The 16,149-nt window shown below is 38.8% G+C and overlaps 1 protein-coding gene across 2 annotated transcripts in view; it reads left to right on the top strand.

Moving 5' to 3' along the window:
- Positions 1 to 14,916, top strand: part of Atf6 (activating transcription factor 6) — a 187,343-nt gene extending 172,427 nt beyond the window's left edge. For both annotated transcript variants that reach the window (XM_074047639.1, XM_074047640.1), the window contains one exon: positions 9,757 to 14,916. In XM_074047639.1, coding sequence (XP_073903740.1) covers positions 9,757 to 9,965 — 209 coding nt within the window. In that variant the 3' untranslated portion in view covers positions 9,966 to 14,916. The remainder of the gene's footprint in view (positions 1 to 9,756) is intronic.
- The last annotated feature ends 1,233 nt before the right edge of the window (positions 14,917 to 16,149 follow it).

The following is a 16,149-nucleotide window of genomic DNA, read 5'->3' as shown; positions in this document are numbered from 1 at the left end:
ATTTGTGTAATGTACATCACAATTCATAGACAAGAAAATCATTCAAAGTGTAGAATAGTATATCCTGAATTATTTTGTATTATGGAAATGAAAATTTTTGCATAGTCTAAGTCATTTCTTTTGAGAATCAGAGACAAGGTTAATAGCCAGTACACCCCTAATTTTTTGGCTTTGGATATCAGATCACAGCAGAACAGCATCTTAATTGTACTTGGTCATGACCTCTATGACCTTCAGTCATGTATTCTCCAGTTCTTCTTATCTGAATAATGTGATGATCCCTTCCTTAGTTCGTTGTTAAACAACTTAAAAAAAAAACCAACTTTTCTATAGTTTGGTTTCCAATAGTTGCAAAAGGGAAGATTCTTTCTCAGTTTTTTTCCAGAATAAATATTTTCTGATTATTTCATCTGCAAGAGTGAAATGAATACTGAAAATGCCAAAATGAGCTTCAGTGATTTACAGGATTACCTAAATAAGACAGTCATCAGCTATTTCTTTTTTCATGATTATATTGCCTGAAAGTATCTGCATTAGTCTCTTAACTTTTAAAATTTTAAAAACCCTACATATTGTCAAAGACCTCTGTGTCCAAAAGATAAATACAAAATTTTGAAAAAATTATTTTTGAAAAGATCTCAAATGTCTCAACACTTGACTAGATTTCAGCTAAGGATGAGATTGAATTAGCCATCTCAGGTTCTCAGCATATATTTTGCCTTACCTCTTATTAATGAGACTTGCCTGCAAGCAGGGCAACAAGTTGCAAAACTTAAACAGCAATTGAATACTTATCAAACCAGACACTTTCCAAAGACCTGTTTCCTTGGTTTCATGTAGACAATCCCTCAGTTCATGTAAACACATGAATATACTCAAAAGGCTAGGCTTTTCTGAACATTATGTGATTGAAAAGTATCCAACATTGAATACAGACTGGGCACCGCAGACATATCAGTGAAGAAAATGAGATCCGGAACAGCAAATCATGTTTCAGATGTGAACCTGTGAACCTCATCTCTACCCTGCTCCTAGCCCTACTCCGGGGAAGGGAATTCCATGGTTAAAAATTGAATCTGTAGGACAACGCATCCTTCCAGAGGCAGTGGCTTTGCTCTGATTTTTGCTTAGTTCCATTTGTTGAGTATAGCAGAAAGCAGTTCAACTCATACCCTCTTTAAGTCAGCATCCTTTGAGAACATTTGTACACAACCAAGGCTTTGTGCATTCATTTTTTTCAAAAAACTACTGAATACCCTTCATATGCTAAGCAATAGGAACTCAGCAGTGACAAATAAATATGCCCACTCTCAGAGAGCTTCCCTAGTGTGATTTCTTTCACTGGTGGTGCCTGTGAAATTGAGCTTCCAAAGCACATGTGTATAAGAAGCCTCAGGAGTTTATGGGGACCTCCTAATCTGTTTCTGTGACCTCCAACAGACTTTATGCCTAAACAGGTATGGAAGGGAAGAGACATACCCTTCTATTAAGAAAAAACATGCAGAACAGTTGCCTTCAGTGTTACACAAACTGCTTTCTGGCTATATATACACAATGTAAGAAAATTAAATTTTTTTTAATCTAAATGTGCAGCACTTGTCAGATCTCATTCATCTTAACCTATTGGTAGTTGTTTTTGGCCTTTGCATGAGTTTCTTGAATACTATTGTGTAACTGCTATCCAAAATATTTTAAGATTCCATTTTATGAAGAAAATGTATGCCAGGATTTTTAATAAGCTGAGACTTATTTGGTGCTCTCAGGCTTCATTATCCCTTTAAGGTTCCACCATGCTGTAGAATTCTGATTCTGATGGTAGAGCTGACCTATCCAACACAGTGGACAGAAAGATTGCAGAGAAAGCCATTTTGATGCTCTGAGAAGACTGTAATCAATGTAATTCTCATACATTGATTTTAAATGCAAGTGAAGATCCATAGTTTTACTCTTTGACCCATAATAGTAACTATGGAGATTTGGTCTTTAATCTGCCTTTGGGGTAGTTTACTCTTGGGGTGATGGATGTTATGGGGAAGTGCTTCTGAACATTGGTTCAGCTGTTCTGGGTCTTGGATTTCAGATCCTGATCTAAAATGGTTTTCTAGTACTTGGTGCCAATGACTTACTAGAAGCAGGGAAGTTAGTGCCCATTATCCCAGGCTAAAACTCCAAACTGTGTGTTGGGACAGTGAATCAGATCTAGTTCACTCAGCTTTCAGAATGAATTTCAACCTCAACCAAGTCTTTTATTGGGCCCCTTTGTTTTCACACACACCTGAAGTTTACTTATCTTATTTTTTTTGAGGCACTTAATGTAATTCCCTATTCAGATGTCAATTTGAAGAAAATAAGCAATAATTTTGTTAGTTGTATTTTTTTAATGATGTTTCAGGAGCTATTTGAAATCAATGAGTATATTTCCTGTGCCCTCATTAGTCTTTGACCAGTTATAGAATTAGCAAGGTTTCCTGAAATAGTTGTAGGGACTATCAGAAGCTGTAAGTAAGAGGTGGGCATGGTGGTGCACATCTGTAATCCCAGCTGCATGGGAGGTATAGGTAGGAGGATCAAGGCCCAAGGCCAGACCTGGACAAAACTCCACACCCTATTGTAAAAATAACTAAACCAAAAAAGGGCTGGGGATGTGTCTCAAGACACTGGTAGAGTATGCCTGATCTTGAGAGAAAATAGGAACTTTACCATGTATCGCTGAGACCTCAGTAGCACAGGTTAGATTTCCTGGGGATGGGGAGTGAATTTCATGTGGTATCTGGTCATCTTTAAAAGAGCCATCACTGGGGGCAAAGCTCAAGTAGTAGAACACTTCCCTAGCATGCAAGGGATTCAGTCCCTAGTACCAAAAAAGAAAAAAGCCATCATTGGTGACTATGAATTCAAAAGATAAACTGAGTTTGGCTGTATGCTATATTTCAGAGACAAAGATTTAAGATATTAGAAATCCTTTGCTGCTACCACTATTTCTGAAACCATTCTGTGGTGGCACTTTTTCATGTTGGGACCAAGAAGCTTTCAGAAAGCAAAAAATTTCTTGATGGCATGACTAGAAGTATGAGAGGACAGACAGCCTTCTTAGCACTGCAGGTTGTGTTCTGTGTATATCGTTGGCTGCTGGGTACCAGGCACTGTGCTAGTTCTGGGAATGCAGTGGTAAACAAAACAGACACACTGCAGGACATTATGGAGTCAGTGGTCAAGTAGCCAAGCCAGGTGACAGGTGCTAGGAAGGAAGAGCTGACATGACTTGGGGGTGTTGTTGAATTTGGCTTAGGGTGTTTTTTAAGTAAAAGAAGGAAGGCCTTCTGAGGAAATAAATTCGATGGATAGTTTAACAATATTTTAAATATATTCTACTTCTTTCACAGCACTTGGGTAAACTGCAGAAAAGAAGAAAGTTCTTTTTCTTCTATACTTCCTCATAGTTTCTTAAGGCACCCAGTAAATAATGACTGACAATTTTGTGGCTCCATCGTATGGTGTCTGTTTTCCTTTAGACAATCCTCTGTCTAATTTGGATACAGAAGATGGAACCTAAATGCCTGTAAGAATCTATCAGTACTTGGCACATGTCTGTACTCACTTAATTGTTGAATGAATGTTATAAATTGAGTTCAGTTTTGCAGTGAAATATGTTCTCCATGATATGATAGAACCACACACCTCTTCCCCCCCATGCCTATTTTTCCTACAGGTGTTTCCACTATTCTCTCCCCAGGAGTGATACCATGCAGTCCCAAGGCTCCATATGTCTCTTCTCTTTAAATAACTCCCAAATCTGTAGATTCTGGCCTCATATTTTCCTTCTGAATGTCAGTTTTCACCACTATTTCCTATTGTTTGCCAATTCTCTCCTCTAAAACGTACTCTTGGAATCTACACATGTGCACAGCTCTTTTGTCAACAGCTTCACGGCCACACTTAGATTTTTAAGATCTTTATTCATAGGTCACCTCCTCACTCTCCCCTTCTATAAGAATTAAGCCTAGTGGGGATTTTTTTTTTCTCTTGTTTTGTCCACTACTGTATCCTTAGTGCCCAGCACATGGTAGGAATTCAAGAAATGCTTGCTGAATTCATGAATTTATAGTGTCTAAGCTTTATGTATATTACATATTATAATGTATCTATTGTGTTAGACCCTGTGGAGGAGTTTGGCACTTGCACTGATAGGACTTTCACTTTGAGAGCAACAGCTATAAATACAGACTGAGCCAATGATGTCCTTGATGGGGACTCAGATGCCAAGAATGTCTCTGCTGTGGGTGATATGGTTTTCTAAAATAATGAGCAAGTTTTGATTAAGTTTTTATATAAAAAAAGCAATACTCCCAGCATAGTAGAGTAGTTTTAAGATTGGCTCCTGTAGCCATAGTGCCTCCGTTAGAATCTCCTGCTTTGCCATTTTTCAGCTGAGTGGCTAGTCATATGATATCTCTATGTTACAGCTTCTTCATCTAGAAAATGGTAATGATGATAGCAATAATAATCATAATAATAATGCCTGAGTTAGGAGACTGTTAGGAGAATTAGATGATCAGTGTTTAGCACATAGAAGCATCAAATGTTTATTAAGCAAATTATCATTCCTGGGAATTTAGTGTATATTAAACCCATAGAAAACACTATATATTCAAATTAAAGCAATGAGGTTTAGACTAATGTAGTAACAATCAGGATTTTTTTTAACCTACATGACTATTATGTGAGATACAATACAGTTGTTGTAGGGGGCTGTTGCTTTGCATTACAGAATGTCCAGGATCCCTGGCTCCTGCTCACTAAATTCTAGCAATAGCCTTCAGTCATCATGACCACTAAAGGTGTCCATAGAGGGCTGGTAGTGCACTGATCTAGGCCCACACACTTGCTTTGTGACATCTTTACAGATCTAACAGAATAAGCTTTCTTTCTCATCTGAATCCCCATTGTTCAGTGGCACCCTTACAGTGTTTAGTAAGTTCTTGTTTGTGTTACAGTTGAATGTGGTGTATCCCTCCTTCATTCTTTCCCTGCCTTTGAATGCTCCCCATGCCAAATCCCCCAACCCCAGCAAGAAACTCTTTTTTAATTTCTTTTAGCAAAGGCATATGTGGCTAGTGCTCCTACATGTCTTCTTATGTCTCCAGATTCTTCAAGTTGGGAGCACTGTTTATGTTTCCATCAGCAGTATGATAGTTACTTATTCACTTAGTATTCTTCCCCAGCTGACAAGTGAGAGGTTCTAGTTTTACTACCTTCACCTTCTTCAATTTTCACCCCACCCTAGTTTTTGTCAGGCATTCCTTAAGGAGGCCAAACCTCTTTTCTATGACTAATACTATTCAATTAAATAGAGCATTCATATATTGGTTATAAGGAGAGGAAATATGAATATTGGACTTCTCATGGAAGATTTCTTAGAAATGGGCCTCAAAGGATTAATAGATTAGACTGGATAGAAAATTTGGGTAGAAAACACCAGGAAAGATTTTTTTTTTCCCAAGCAGAGGAAAAGGTCAAAACCATGACTCATGTTGAAAATTGGAGATAAGATTGGCAGAATAGAGTTAGCTTATAGAAGTTACCATAGAAATGTGACATTTACCACTCCCTTCGTCATTATATTACCATCTCCCCTGTTTTTCTGTTTATTTTAGTTGAAGGTATTTGTTGAATAGGTTAGTATTTATCCTCATGCCCCCACATATGCATTCCCCCACACCACAGGCTGCCCTGTCACTAGCTGAGCTGATAAGAGAGCAAACTACCTCCTTAGACTTGGTATCTGTTTTATTATATACGCTTCTTTGCAGAGCACTGGTGAAGTCTTGACACTTTTTAAAATTAAGCTTTATATAAAAATTTGGAGTATTTAGTTCTGTTTATGGTCAAGGTTCTGGTTTTTGTGTTAGTCATCGCCCTCTTGGCAGGCCATGCTAAATTCAGTTATTGTGTGTTTACAGGCTGTTCAACATTCCACATGCCTAGAGTTTTTCTACCTCCAATGTCCAGATACTTTTTCTGGCTTCCCCAACCAGCTCATGTTTGAAGACATTCATCTCTTTTCATTTTCATTTGCCTGATTAATTTTGAAATTAAAGTATTCATAGTTTACAACTGTGAATCAGTGCTTGATCTCATTCTGTCTACTTCAGAACTTTTGAGTACTTCATGGTACCCATTGTCTGATGGTAGAAGAGGAAGAATGAACCTTTAACACTTTCACTCTAGTAGTACCACTTTGAGTTCTTTTTTTCCCAAATAGTCATGGCTCATTTTTCCTTCCTCTTTTTTCTTTCTTTTTTCTTTCTCTCCCTCCCTTCCATCCTTCTCTCCCTCCTTCATTATACATTTGCATAAAATGGTTTATCAGTCTTTTAATTTAACTTGGTTCTCAAATACCTAATCTAATGTTTACTGTTTTCCCTTTCACCAGAAAATCCATAACTTTTAACATCTTCTGTTTACCAGAGCATGTTAGTGGTGAATACATGGTCCTTATAGTGTACAGTCCATCCTCAGCCCCTCACATCCCTGCCTGTGTTTCCCTTCCAGGGTCCTTCTTCTCCTGCCCTTCTAAGCCACCAGATTGTTCAGGTTCTATCTCCCCAATTAGAATCTCTCTGATATTTCTTATTCACACCAATGCAACAATCAAAGGTCCTTTCCAGGGGTAGTCACCTATTAACAGAACTCAAAGTCTTCAAGTAAATGCTACCAGGGAACTCCTCTGCAACTGTAAGAGTTTTGGAGCCTCTCTGCTGCTCTTGATTGGGTAATATATAAACAGATGTCCCACAGCCCAGGGCCAAAGGGATTTATAAAGGATCAAGAGTTACCATGAACCATTTCCCAACCTATCCTTTATTATGTCTTTCTCTTTTTGTTTTTTGGCAGTACTAAGGTTAGAACTCAGGACCTTACACTTGCTAGGCAGGTTCTCTACTGCTTGAGCCATACATCCAGCGCCTGTCCTCCCTTTAATTACAGTAATTCACACTTCATTGGTTCTGGTGAGACTGCCTCACTAACTACCCAAGAACCCGTTTTATAAGGTCTCCCCAAGTAGACCAAACAGTGTTGTTGTCATCATTGTAACTATTCGTTAGAGGTGTTGGGTACTTCAGGACTCCTAATGACATATTACTCCAATCATTAGAGAATCTGGGGTTTGGGGTATAGCTCAATGGTAAAACTTTTGCCTGATAGGTGTGAGGCACTGGATCCATCCACACCACAGCAAATAAATATCTAGCTTGTCTTTCAGAAGAGGCTTCCAGAATTCAGCTTCAGGCATTCACATGCTATCTGGTAGAGTTTTCTTCCTGCAATTCTGATAGTTTCCTTGGCCCAGGACTTGTTACCTTCAGAAGAAGGGAGTAAAGAACAGAGTTCATTGTAGAGCCACCTAGACCAACACTACCCTGAGTCTCCTTCTTGTTGGGCTTAAGATGACAATGCCATTTCAGCCATGATAGTAACTCCTAGATTTGGGAATCAGATTGCAGCTTTAGTTTTCCCTCAAAGTATCTTAGGTTTTCCATCTCTTCTTGATATTTAAGGCATTAAAGACCTCTGGTTATCAGTTTAAACCATAACAGGCACATGGGCTCTAATGACTTCAGCAGGTGATTTCGGCTATATTGGACAACCTGGTCTTGATCTTAAACCGTCATCAGGATTCTGAGTTAATCCAGGAAAGCAGTAAAAATTACTAATGGGTATTGCATGTCCCTGACATGTGTTTTCCATTATTTGGTCTTCCATGATGCAGCGCATGTATGTGCATACACACACACACACACACACACACACACACACACACACACACTCACTCACTCACTCACTCACACAAGGGACTGTGGTTCCAAAAGAAAATGACTGGTGTGATGCCTTGAAATCTGAACTTAGTCACATGTCTGGAATGAAATGACTCCAAGTATATTAGTAGGATGTCTTTCTTTCATTCCCTATGTTTTGGGAAAGGCTTTGATAAGAAACATTGCTAACTTACAGACATTCAAATTTAATTCTTTAAAGATAAGTACATTATTTGATAGGCATTACAAAGAGGCACAACTTGTAAAATTGGAGTTAAGCTGACATTACAATGATCTTAAAGAATAGGTAGAGTAAGTTAATGCATAGCAGCAACCATCTGTTCTTCATCTTTGGTAAGGTTGGAAAAGAAGGAAATTGTCTTCAACTGAAATAGAAGAGATTTATAAGAGTTGTAATGGGAAATTTATCATTAATATATACTATTTTAAACATTGGAAGTAGAGGAAGATGTAGAGGAATGATGTTTTCCATTGGATTTAAAATAGAATATATCATCTACTCAGGGCAATTAAATAGATAGGTGATTAGTTCTGTCTAAGTAACTTTTAACACTTTGACCCCATTGAGAATCTCTGATGGACCTTGTCTCCAAAAAAACTGTATACAATTTCAGGGACCTTACAGACTCCCTGAAGTCTGTGAATTAGACCCAAATTTAAGACACCCCAGATTAGATGATCTCCAGAAGTCTTTCCTAGCTTCCCTACTGACAAGCTTTATGGCTTACTTTTTCCAAACATAAATGGAATGTGAAGGTCAAATGTCAAACTTTGGATTTTCTTCCTCCAGATTTTATAATGCTCTTATTCTTATAGTAGAATTCTTTCTATTCGATTATCTTTTCTTTTTATTTTGACTCTGCACATCAAGTTCACACAACTTGTAATTGTATTGTTGTGATTGTTCAGCTGGACTTGAAGATATTATGTTTATACTTCTTTCATCAGTTTAATGTCCAAATTTCATTGACTACAAGTTGGAACATGACCACCCAGGATTACTAATCAGGAAGTAATGTGGCCCTCTTCCTAAAATAAAGGATTTCTAAAGAAAAAAAATTCCTAAAAAAATTCATCCTCTTAGTAAATAAGAATGATCTGTATATTTTAAACTCCTAATAGTGAGGTAACCCCGTATAGGTTAAGCAAGACTTCATAGTTTTCCTGTTCCCTCCTGCAGAAACTCTCCAATTCATCTGCAAGTCCTATAGCACTCCCTTCAATCTCATATTGAAATGTTCTTGTCTCTTTGTACATAGAATCAGGAACTCCAGAAATATAGATTGCCTCCATATGGAAGGATATGAGATTGATCTCTGTGAAAGCATAATTGCCAGATGTCTGTGGCTTCTTGTCATCCTTCACTGTACCTTAAGCTTCTAAGAAAAACCCTTAAATTCACAATTGAGAGGATCTTGATGAAATTAGAAATGGTACTGATGAATAGGAGCTAAGTAATCTTGACCAAGTCTCCTTACCATTCACACAGTTGGTCCCTTTGACAGTTGGTCCTTCCATTGCAGAAGGGAAGGAGAAGGGATTAAGTATTCTCTCTACTCTGCACTAAAATCTCCTCCTATTCTAGTTGTTCCAGTCATGGCAACTCACTGCATGGAAAGCATACCAGATGCCCAATGTCTACAGACAGAGGCTCAGTGATGTTAACTATGACTGTGGCTCCAGTCCTTATTGGGCCAGTGAAGGTTCTTTGGGAACTAGAATTGAGAAGAGGGCAGACCATCTTGGCACCCAGTTAGCTATAGCTCTGCTTAGTGACCACTGAAGTTCCTCTGTACCCTTGAAAGTATATCAACAGTTCATACCCCTAAAGCACATTCATGTCCCTCTGGGATTGAAGCTCATGGCAATGATGCACATTTCGTTGACTTTTTGTTTCTGTGTGTATTCCTCTCTGCAGACAACGTGATCAATGGGCAGGATTATGAAGTGATGATGCAGATTGACTGTCAGGTGATGGACACCAGGATCCTCCACATCAAAAGCTCCTCAGTTCCTCCTTACCTCCGAGATCAGCAAAGGAATCATACCAACACGTTTTTTGGCTCCCCTCCAGCAGCCCCAGAGGCAACCCACATTGTCAGCACCATCCCTGAGTCATTACAGTAGTGCACTGAAGCTGCATTAGAAAACTAAGAGTGGGCCTCTGCCAAACTGAAGAGCAGGCAACAGAGAAATGCTTTCAACCTCATTGGTGGCAAGTAGAGAACTGTCTCATACTACAATTCAAGGGGAAGAAAAAAGGGGAACAAGAAGCTGCTCTGTTTTTTACCATCTGTCCATCTATGTGGAAAGCACTGGAATCTATATGCAAGAGAACATTTCTTGCATATAAATGTAGCCCGCATCCTCCTGTGTTGCCTGATGTAGACATTTCTCCCCCACACCTTCCTTAATTGCTTTTCTGGTTATATTTGTTTTGTGTTTAAATAGTCATCTTCTTTCAAATAAGATCCACTTCTCCTTCCTGCCATCTCACTTACCAATTCAGTAAAGTAACTTTTATTTAAAGCTCTGGTACACAGATGCTCAGTTGGTTTCTACCATTTGGGTTTCTCCTTTCTTTAATGCAAACCCATTCTAGATATTGTGCTCGAGAAAACAAATTTCACTCCACAAAGAATCAAAACAATTTAGAGCTTTGGGTAAAAGGGAATATCCCCAGTTGGTACAAAGTTTATTTTTCCTTGTGACTTGTGGTTCATCTGTGAATGCATAACTGTGTTGGGGATCAGGGGGGGCCACACACTTGAGAGAATGGAAGGAAAGAGGCAGTGGTAGTGCTGAGAAAAGAGATAGCTCCACTAATACACGCTTAAAATATTGAAAGCTTTATGCAGTTTCAGTTTAAAGACACAGCCAGTGTTCATTTTCAGGACTCTAGGTCACCGAATACTAGCTTATAGACTTGTCTTCTCTTTACTAATCAGGTGCAGATCCTCAAGAACCACAGGAGAAATACTTCCTTTTCATTGCGAATCCTCACCCCACACACTTCTATCAGTATAGTACCAAATTCAGCTAAGGAGCATGGAGGTAGCTTTAGACTTAAACAAGGCATGAACTGTTTCTCTTAAGGACTGACATGTATTTTATCCTTAAGGTGATTGATTCATACAGGAAGCATGGATTCCTGCAGAAGGAATACATCTCATGATATGGTAATATGTTTCTCTGATGTGGAAATATCATTTTCTCTAGTGAAAAGACAGTGAAGGAATTAATTTTCCTGTCCCATGATTTAAAAACTTATATTTGGCTGTACTTGGCCTATTTTCTTTACCAGAGTAGACAGCTAAGTGATGTTTCATTTGGTGAATTCACAAAAAATGGATCTCAGGCAGTGATATCTTCACTGATGTTCAACCTTCATTTTCTAAAGTAAGTCCTGAAACACCTCTCTCCTCCTGAAACTTTTTCAGTTTCTTCATAGAATTCACTCTGCAAATACTGCTTCTTGTCAGAGTTCTTTCCTTGTGTTCCGTTATATCAGTCAGTTCTGCTTTGTTCTTGAAAGAGAAAGGGAGAGAGAGAGGGAGGCTCCTAAATAATTTTAAACATATATATAACTCTGGACAGTGACACCTCTCAAGACAATTAGATGCTTTTCAAGGCAACTGGGGTGGGGGAGCTTGCTCTATTATGTGGGAATCTGGAGTTGGAAAAGTATTAGTTAGCCTTTCTTTTTCCACAGTAGAAACTGTTTGAAGTCAGTACATCACTCCCCTCTGGTTTGGCTCCTGGGTGATTTTCTGACAAGAACCATGTTCCCTAGGGACCATCCTTCTAATGGGTGCCAGGGAATAGAAAGAAGACCTTTAGGTTATAGGCAGTCTTCTTGTGGGATGCCCTACTCCTTCCTTTTCTGGAATGTGAATTAGCCCAGCAAGAGGTTATGGTGACATGGTCATTCCCAAGCTGCTAATCTGCCGTGACTGTCATTCCTTATCATGGTAGATAGAAACACAGCAGGTCTGCAGTGATTGCTAATGGGGCCTCTGTCCTCTCCTTTTTACTAAACCACACAAGAAGTAACCATCACATGGTCTTCCTGTCTTTAGCATTTTGCTTTTACTTCCTTCCTCTGTTTCCAGCTGTTCCTATGCTCATTCTGCCAACTCCTCAGACTAAAGACTTCAATTATGTCACGTTCGCCAACGTTAATGCCTCTCTCACAGGTGACAGTGTGAGTATTGGCTAGAATGGAGTCACAGCCAAAAAGCAGGCAGGTGTTGGGCTGCTGGCAATCCTGGGCAAGTTGTTGAGTAGCTGGGGAGTGATGTTTGAAAGAGGCTGGGAGCCTCACCTTCTGTTTGCACTCTGCTCCTTCAGCTCCTTGTCACTACCTGTTCTGGAATCCATCCTTTGGGGATGAGGAAACACAATTCTTCTCAAGGTAGAGTTTCAGGAAACAAGTAAAAGGCAACTGATAAGTGCAGAGAAATATTCTACTTTTAAAATTTCTGAAGCCGCTATCATTAATCCCTATGCACAATAGTAGTTTTTACCTTAACATTCATACACTAGCACAAGGCCCTTAGGAAAGGGAAAGCTGCTATGCCGGGCTAATAAACTAAGCAGGCATTCATGTTTAATTTTTTCGGTGGGATTGCCTTTGGAGGAGTTATAGCCAAGAACTGTGGGAGATAAACATGTATATATTTTTTAATTTGTTGAGTTTTGAAGTGGGATTTTGCAAGCTTGTAAGAAAATTAGGTGAACTCGTGGAAGAAGTCAGTACACTGTTACTAAGTGGTTTTGTGCTCTTGGGTTGACAGTGCCATGTTGGGAAGTGGTGGTAGAGACTTATGGGGCTGCCTTTTGCTTGCTTGTGAGTCCCACACTTTGAAGCTCGATGGAAGTAAGTGGATATTTCCTTGTGCTAACTACTGAGTCAGGTGACAGAAGCTTCTCAGGGTTAGCTAGACATAGTAGCATAAGGATAAAGCTTCGTTAGACTATTAGTGTAAACTAATTCTCAAGTTAGGAGCTAATGGGAGAGAATGCTCTTAGGGCAAGGGTACTGTTTGCCACGCTTGTAGTATAGCCGCTTCACAATATTGAATAGGGTTTATGTTTTCAGAAATAAAAAGTCCCAATGATTATAAAAGCTCACAGCATCTTCTAATTTCTTTTTTTATATTAAGTTCCAGGACAAAGCTGGCACTTCTTCACCTTTTCTTATTAGCAAGAAGTAGACATGGCAGGACTTGAAAGCAACAATGTTATATGAGTCACTCCTAAGTGTTCCCAATAAATATTACTGAGAAACAGAGAAGGAATTGGGGATGGAGGCTGATTTTTCTCTCATGTTTCAAGAGACACTACCCTGGCTGAATCTTATTGGCCTGAATCTCTCTCCTGGGTGTGTATTTGGCTCTGTTAGATACCACTGCTGTGGCATTTAGAGCATTTAAAACTGGAGAACTCTCAAGCTCTTTGTGACTTTCTATTTTTTGATTCTTGCCATTTTACTAAACTCAGGTTGTGAAACTTGACAGAAGTGTATCATGGGAAAAAAATTGTAATTATATTTGACTTCGTAACACACTGAAAAGTTTGAAAGTCATTTCTATTCTCAATGTGTTAGAAGTAGCAAGTTTTGCTTCCACAACCTGAAGAGCCAGTCTGATCCCATGCCCCTTCAGTCTAACCTCGTGGAAATTTTCCACCACAAAAGCCTTTGCACTGCATATTGAAGGGCTGACTCGGCTTCCTTCAGCAGACCCACAGGAACCAAACTTCAAGTGAGACATTTTCATACTGTTGGCTGTGTCTTAGCAATTAGCCTCTCAATAAGATTGCTCTTTCCAGAAGTGATAGAAGCTTATTACCACATATAGACCCCATATGCCTTACCAAAATGTTATTTTCATCCATCCTGGATCATTTTAATTTACATAAATTAAGATGTTTACTGCTAATTATAACTTTAACTATAAAAATGAGAATAAAGCCTAAAAGAGAATGAAATATAAAAAACTTCCATTTCTAGCCTATAGCATTTGGACAGGGAGATTCCTGTTTCCCCCCACTGCAGGGATTGTGCTTGATTTTTGAGGAAACAGAATACTGGACTACCCAGAAATATTTTGCCAGAGTCCAAAAAGGAACTATGCACATAAAATAAATGCAATTTTCTCCTACCTGAAGAAAGAAACCTGTGTGTTCTGTTAAGTGATATTTTTAATAACTAAGCTTAAAACAAAGTTTATTTTGAATATGACTAAAACTTTCAGTAGTGTATTCTAATATCTTTGTTATCTGTCATGTGCAATAGAATTTGTGAAAAAAAAAAGATAAAGGTATGTGATTAGGAAAATTGATCCTATGTGTGAAGCATGTCATGGCTAACCGGTGTCACATCGTGGACACGTTCTCAGCTAACTTTAAGCATTAAAGAGATTTAGTGCATTAAAAGAGTTTTAATTATATTAGAGTCAAGAACTAAGGAGCAAATGAATCATAGTTTTTCATTTGAAGAGCACAACGAACACCACCCTGTTGTGCTATTTGCCCCCAGTGAAGTCGGTGACCATTCATTAAATAAACTAGGAGACTTGGCCTATCTCCCAGTGTGCTAATCCCAGATAGAGATTAGCAGATGGATTTTCACAGTAAATATATATTGATTGAACTGTCTTAATTCATTCTCAGCCCTAATTTCTGTGTAGTTACCAAGACAGAGGAGATGATGGGGAAATGGTGTTTAGATGAGAACTACTAAGCACTGCTAGCCTTAGAGATACTAGTTTCTTCATCTGTTGACAAGTATGGCTGGGCTAGGCAAATAGTGCTACATTCATGAAGCCCTTAGAACCTGAGAAGTTAGAAATGCTGCTTCACCAGGGCTTTCTTCCTTGGACTGTATCCATGCTCAGTTAAGAATATGTTGAAGATGAAGAAAGATGTACCATTCTCTTCTGTAATAATTTTTATGTTGGTTTACAGTACATAAATTAGAAGTAATGACAACACACTATTTCATACTTTCAAGCAAGTCTTTATAATGTAATACCTGTTCTTTCTCCAAAATTCAAATAAAGAATTTTTAAACTTGCTTTGTTTTGTTCTGTATGTAGAAAGACAAAAAAAAAAAAAACCCACAAAAACTTCAGTGTTAGGTGGTTAGTAATGGAAAGGAAGCCTAAAGAGGTTTTGTGGCTTGGGTTACTGTTTAGATAAAACTGCTGGACTCTATTCCACTGTTCTCACAAGACTGGCTAAGTAAAAATTTCCTTTATTGTGTCCAGATTGAACTACAATCTCATTAAGGAAAAAAAAAACCTATCTAAAACCCATACTTTATCATACGTCTATGTCATTAGGAAACTGGGTTACTCAATTACATATCCAGTCTTCACCAAAAGCCTCTTTCCAACTTGGAATGGCAAATGCCACCAGTATGAAGCCAGTCACTGCAGACTGACAGCAGTCTGCAGTCAGTTACTCCATTCAGGAGTAATTGATGCAGGCATTGACTGAGCACACAGCAAATGCCTAAGACTGGTTCAAGTTCATTAACTATTACCTTATTTCAGTCCTCTCTACAACTTATTTCCTAAGAGAGTTGTATAATTACTAAGTAGTGGAGCCAATATTTGGATGTAGGCAATTTAGCTGTAGCACACAGATTATTTACTGCTATACTGTTCCTCCGGAAGAACAGATCTGTCATGAGAATAGCCTGTGGAGCCACATCCACACACACATGAAATTATAATAAGATCAGAATTCTCTTAGAGACTGTGTTTAGGTAACTTTCTGTTGTTGGGACAGAATACCTGAGTTAAATGACTTCTAAGAGAAAAGGTTTATTTTGGCTCACAGTTACACAGTCTGTGGTTGATTGGCCTTGTTGCTTTTGGTCCTATGGCAGCACAGTACATCATGATAGTAGCACATAGAGAATGGAAACTCTTACCTGTTGACTACCAGGAAGCAAGGAGAGAGGAAGGGGCTGGGTTTCAATATCCCCTTCAAGGGAACACCCTCAGTGACCAACTTCCTCCTACTAGGCCCCACCTCCTAAAGGTTCCACCACCTCCCAACAGCACCACAGGCCAGGAACCAAGCTTTTAATACATGGCCTTTGAGCCATGCAAACTATAATAAAGGCAAAATTGCATTTATTATAGAAGCTACCTTAAATAGACTTAGTTAGAAAGTAAGACCCGTAATCTAGAAGGAGATTTCAAATCACCTCTTCTGCAGAGATGGTTAGCAGAAATTGGAAGAGGGCTGAACAACAGAAAAGAGAAACTGGGACCAAGAAACAAGGCTGGAGACTGGG

This window comes from Castor canadensis, chromosome 11 (genome assembly GCF_047511655.1).
Source record: "Castor canadensis chromosome 11, mCasCan1.hap1v2, whole genome shotgun sequence".
NCBI classification, from domain to species: domain Eukaryota; kingdom Metazoa; phylum Chordata; class Mammalia; order Rodentia; family Castoridae; genus Castor; species Castor canadensis.
This window is presented reverse-complemented; position numbering and strand designations above follow the sequence as displayed.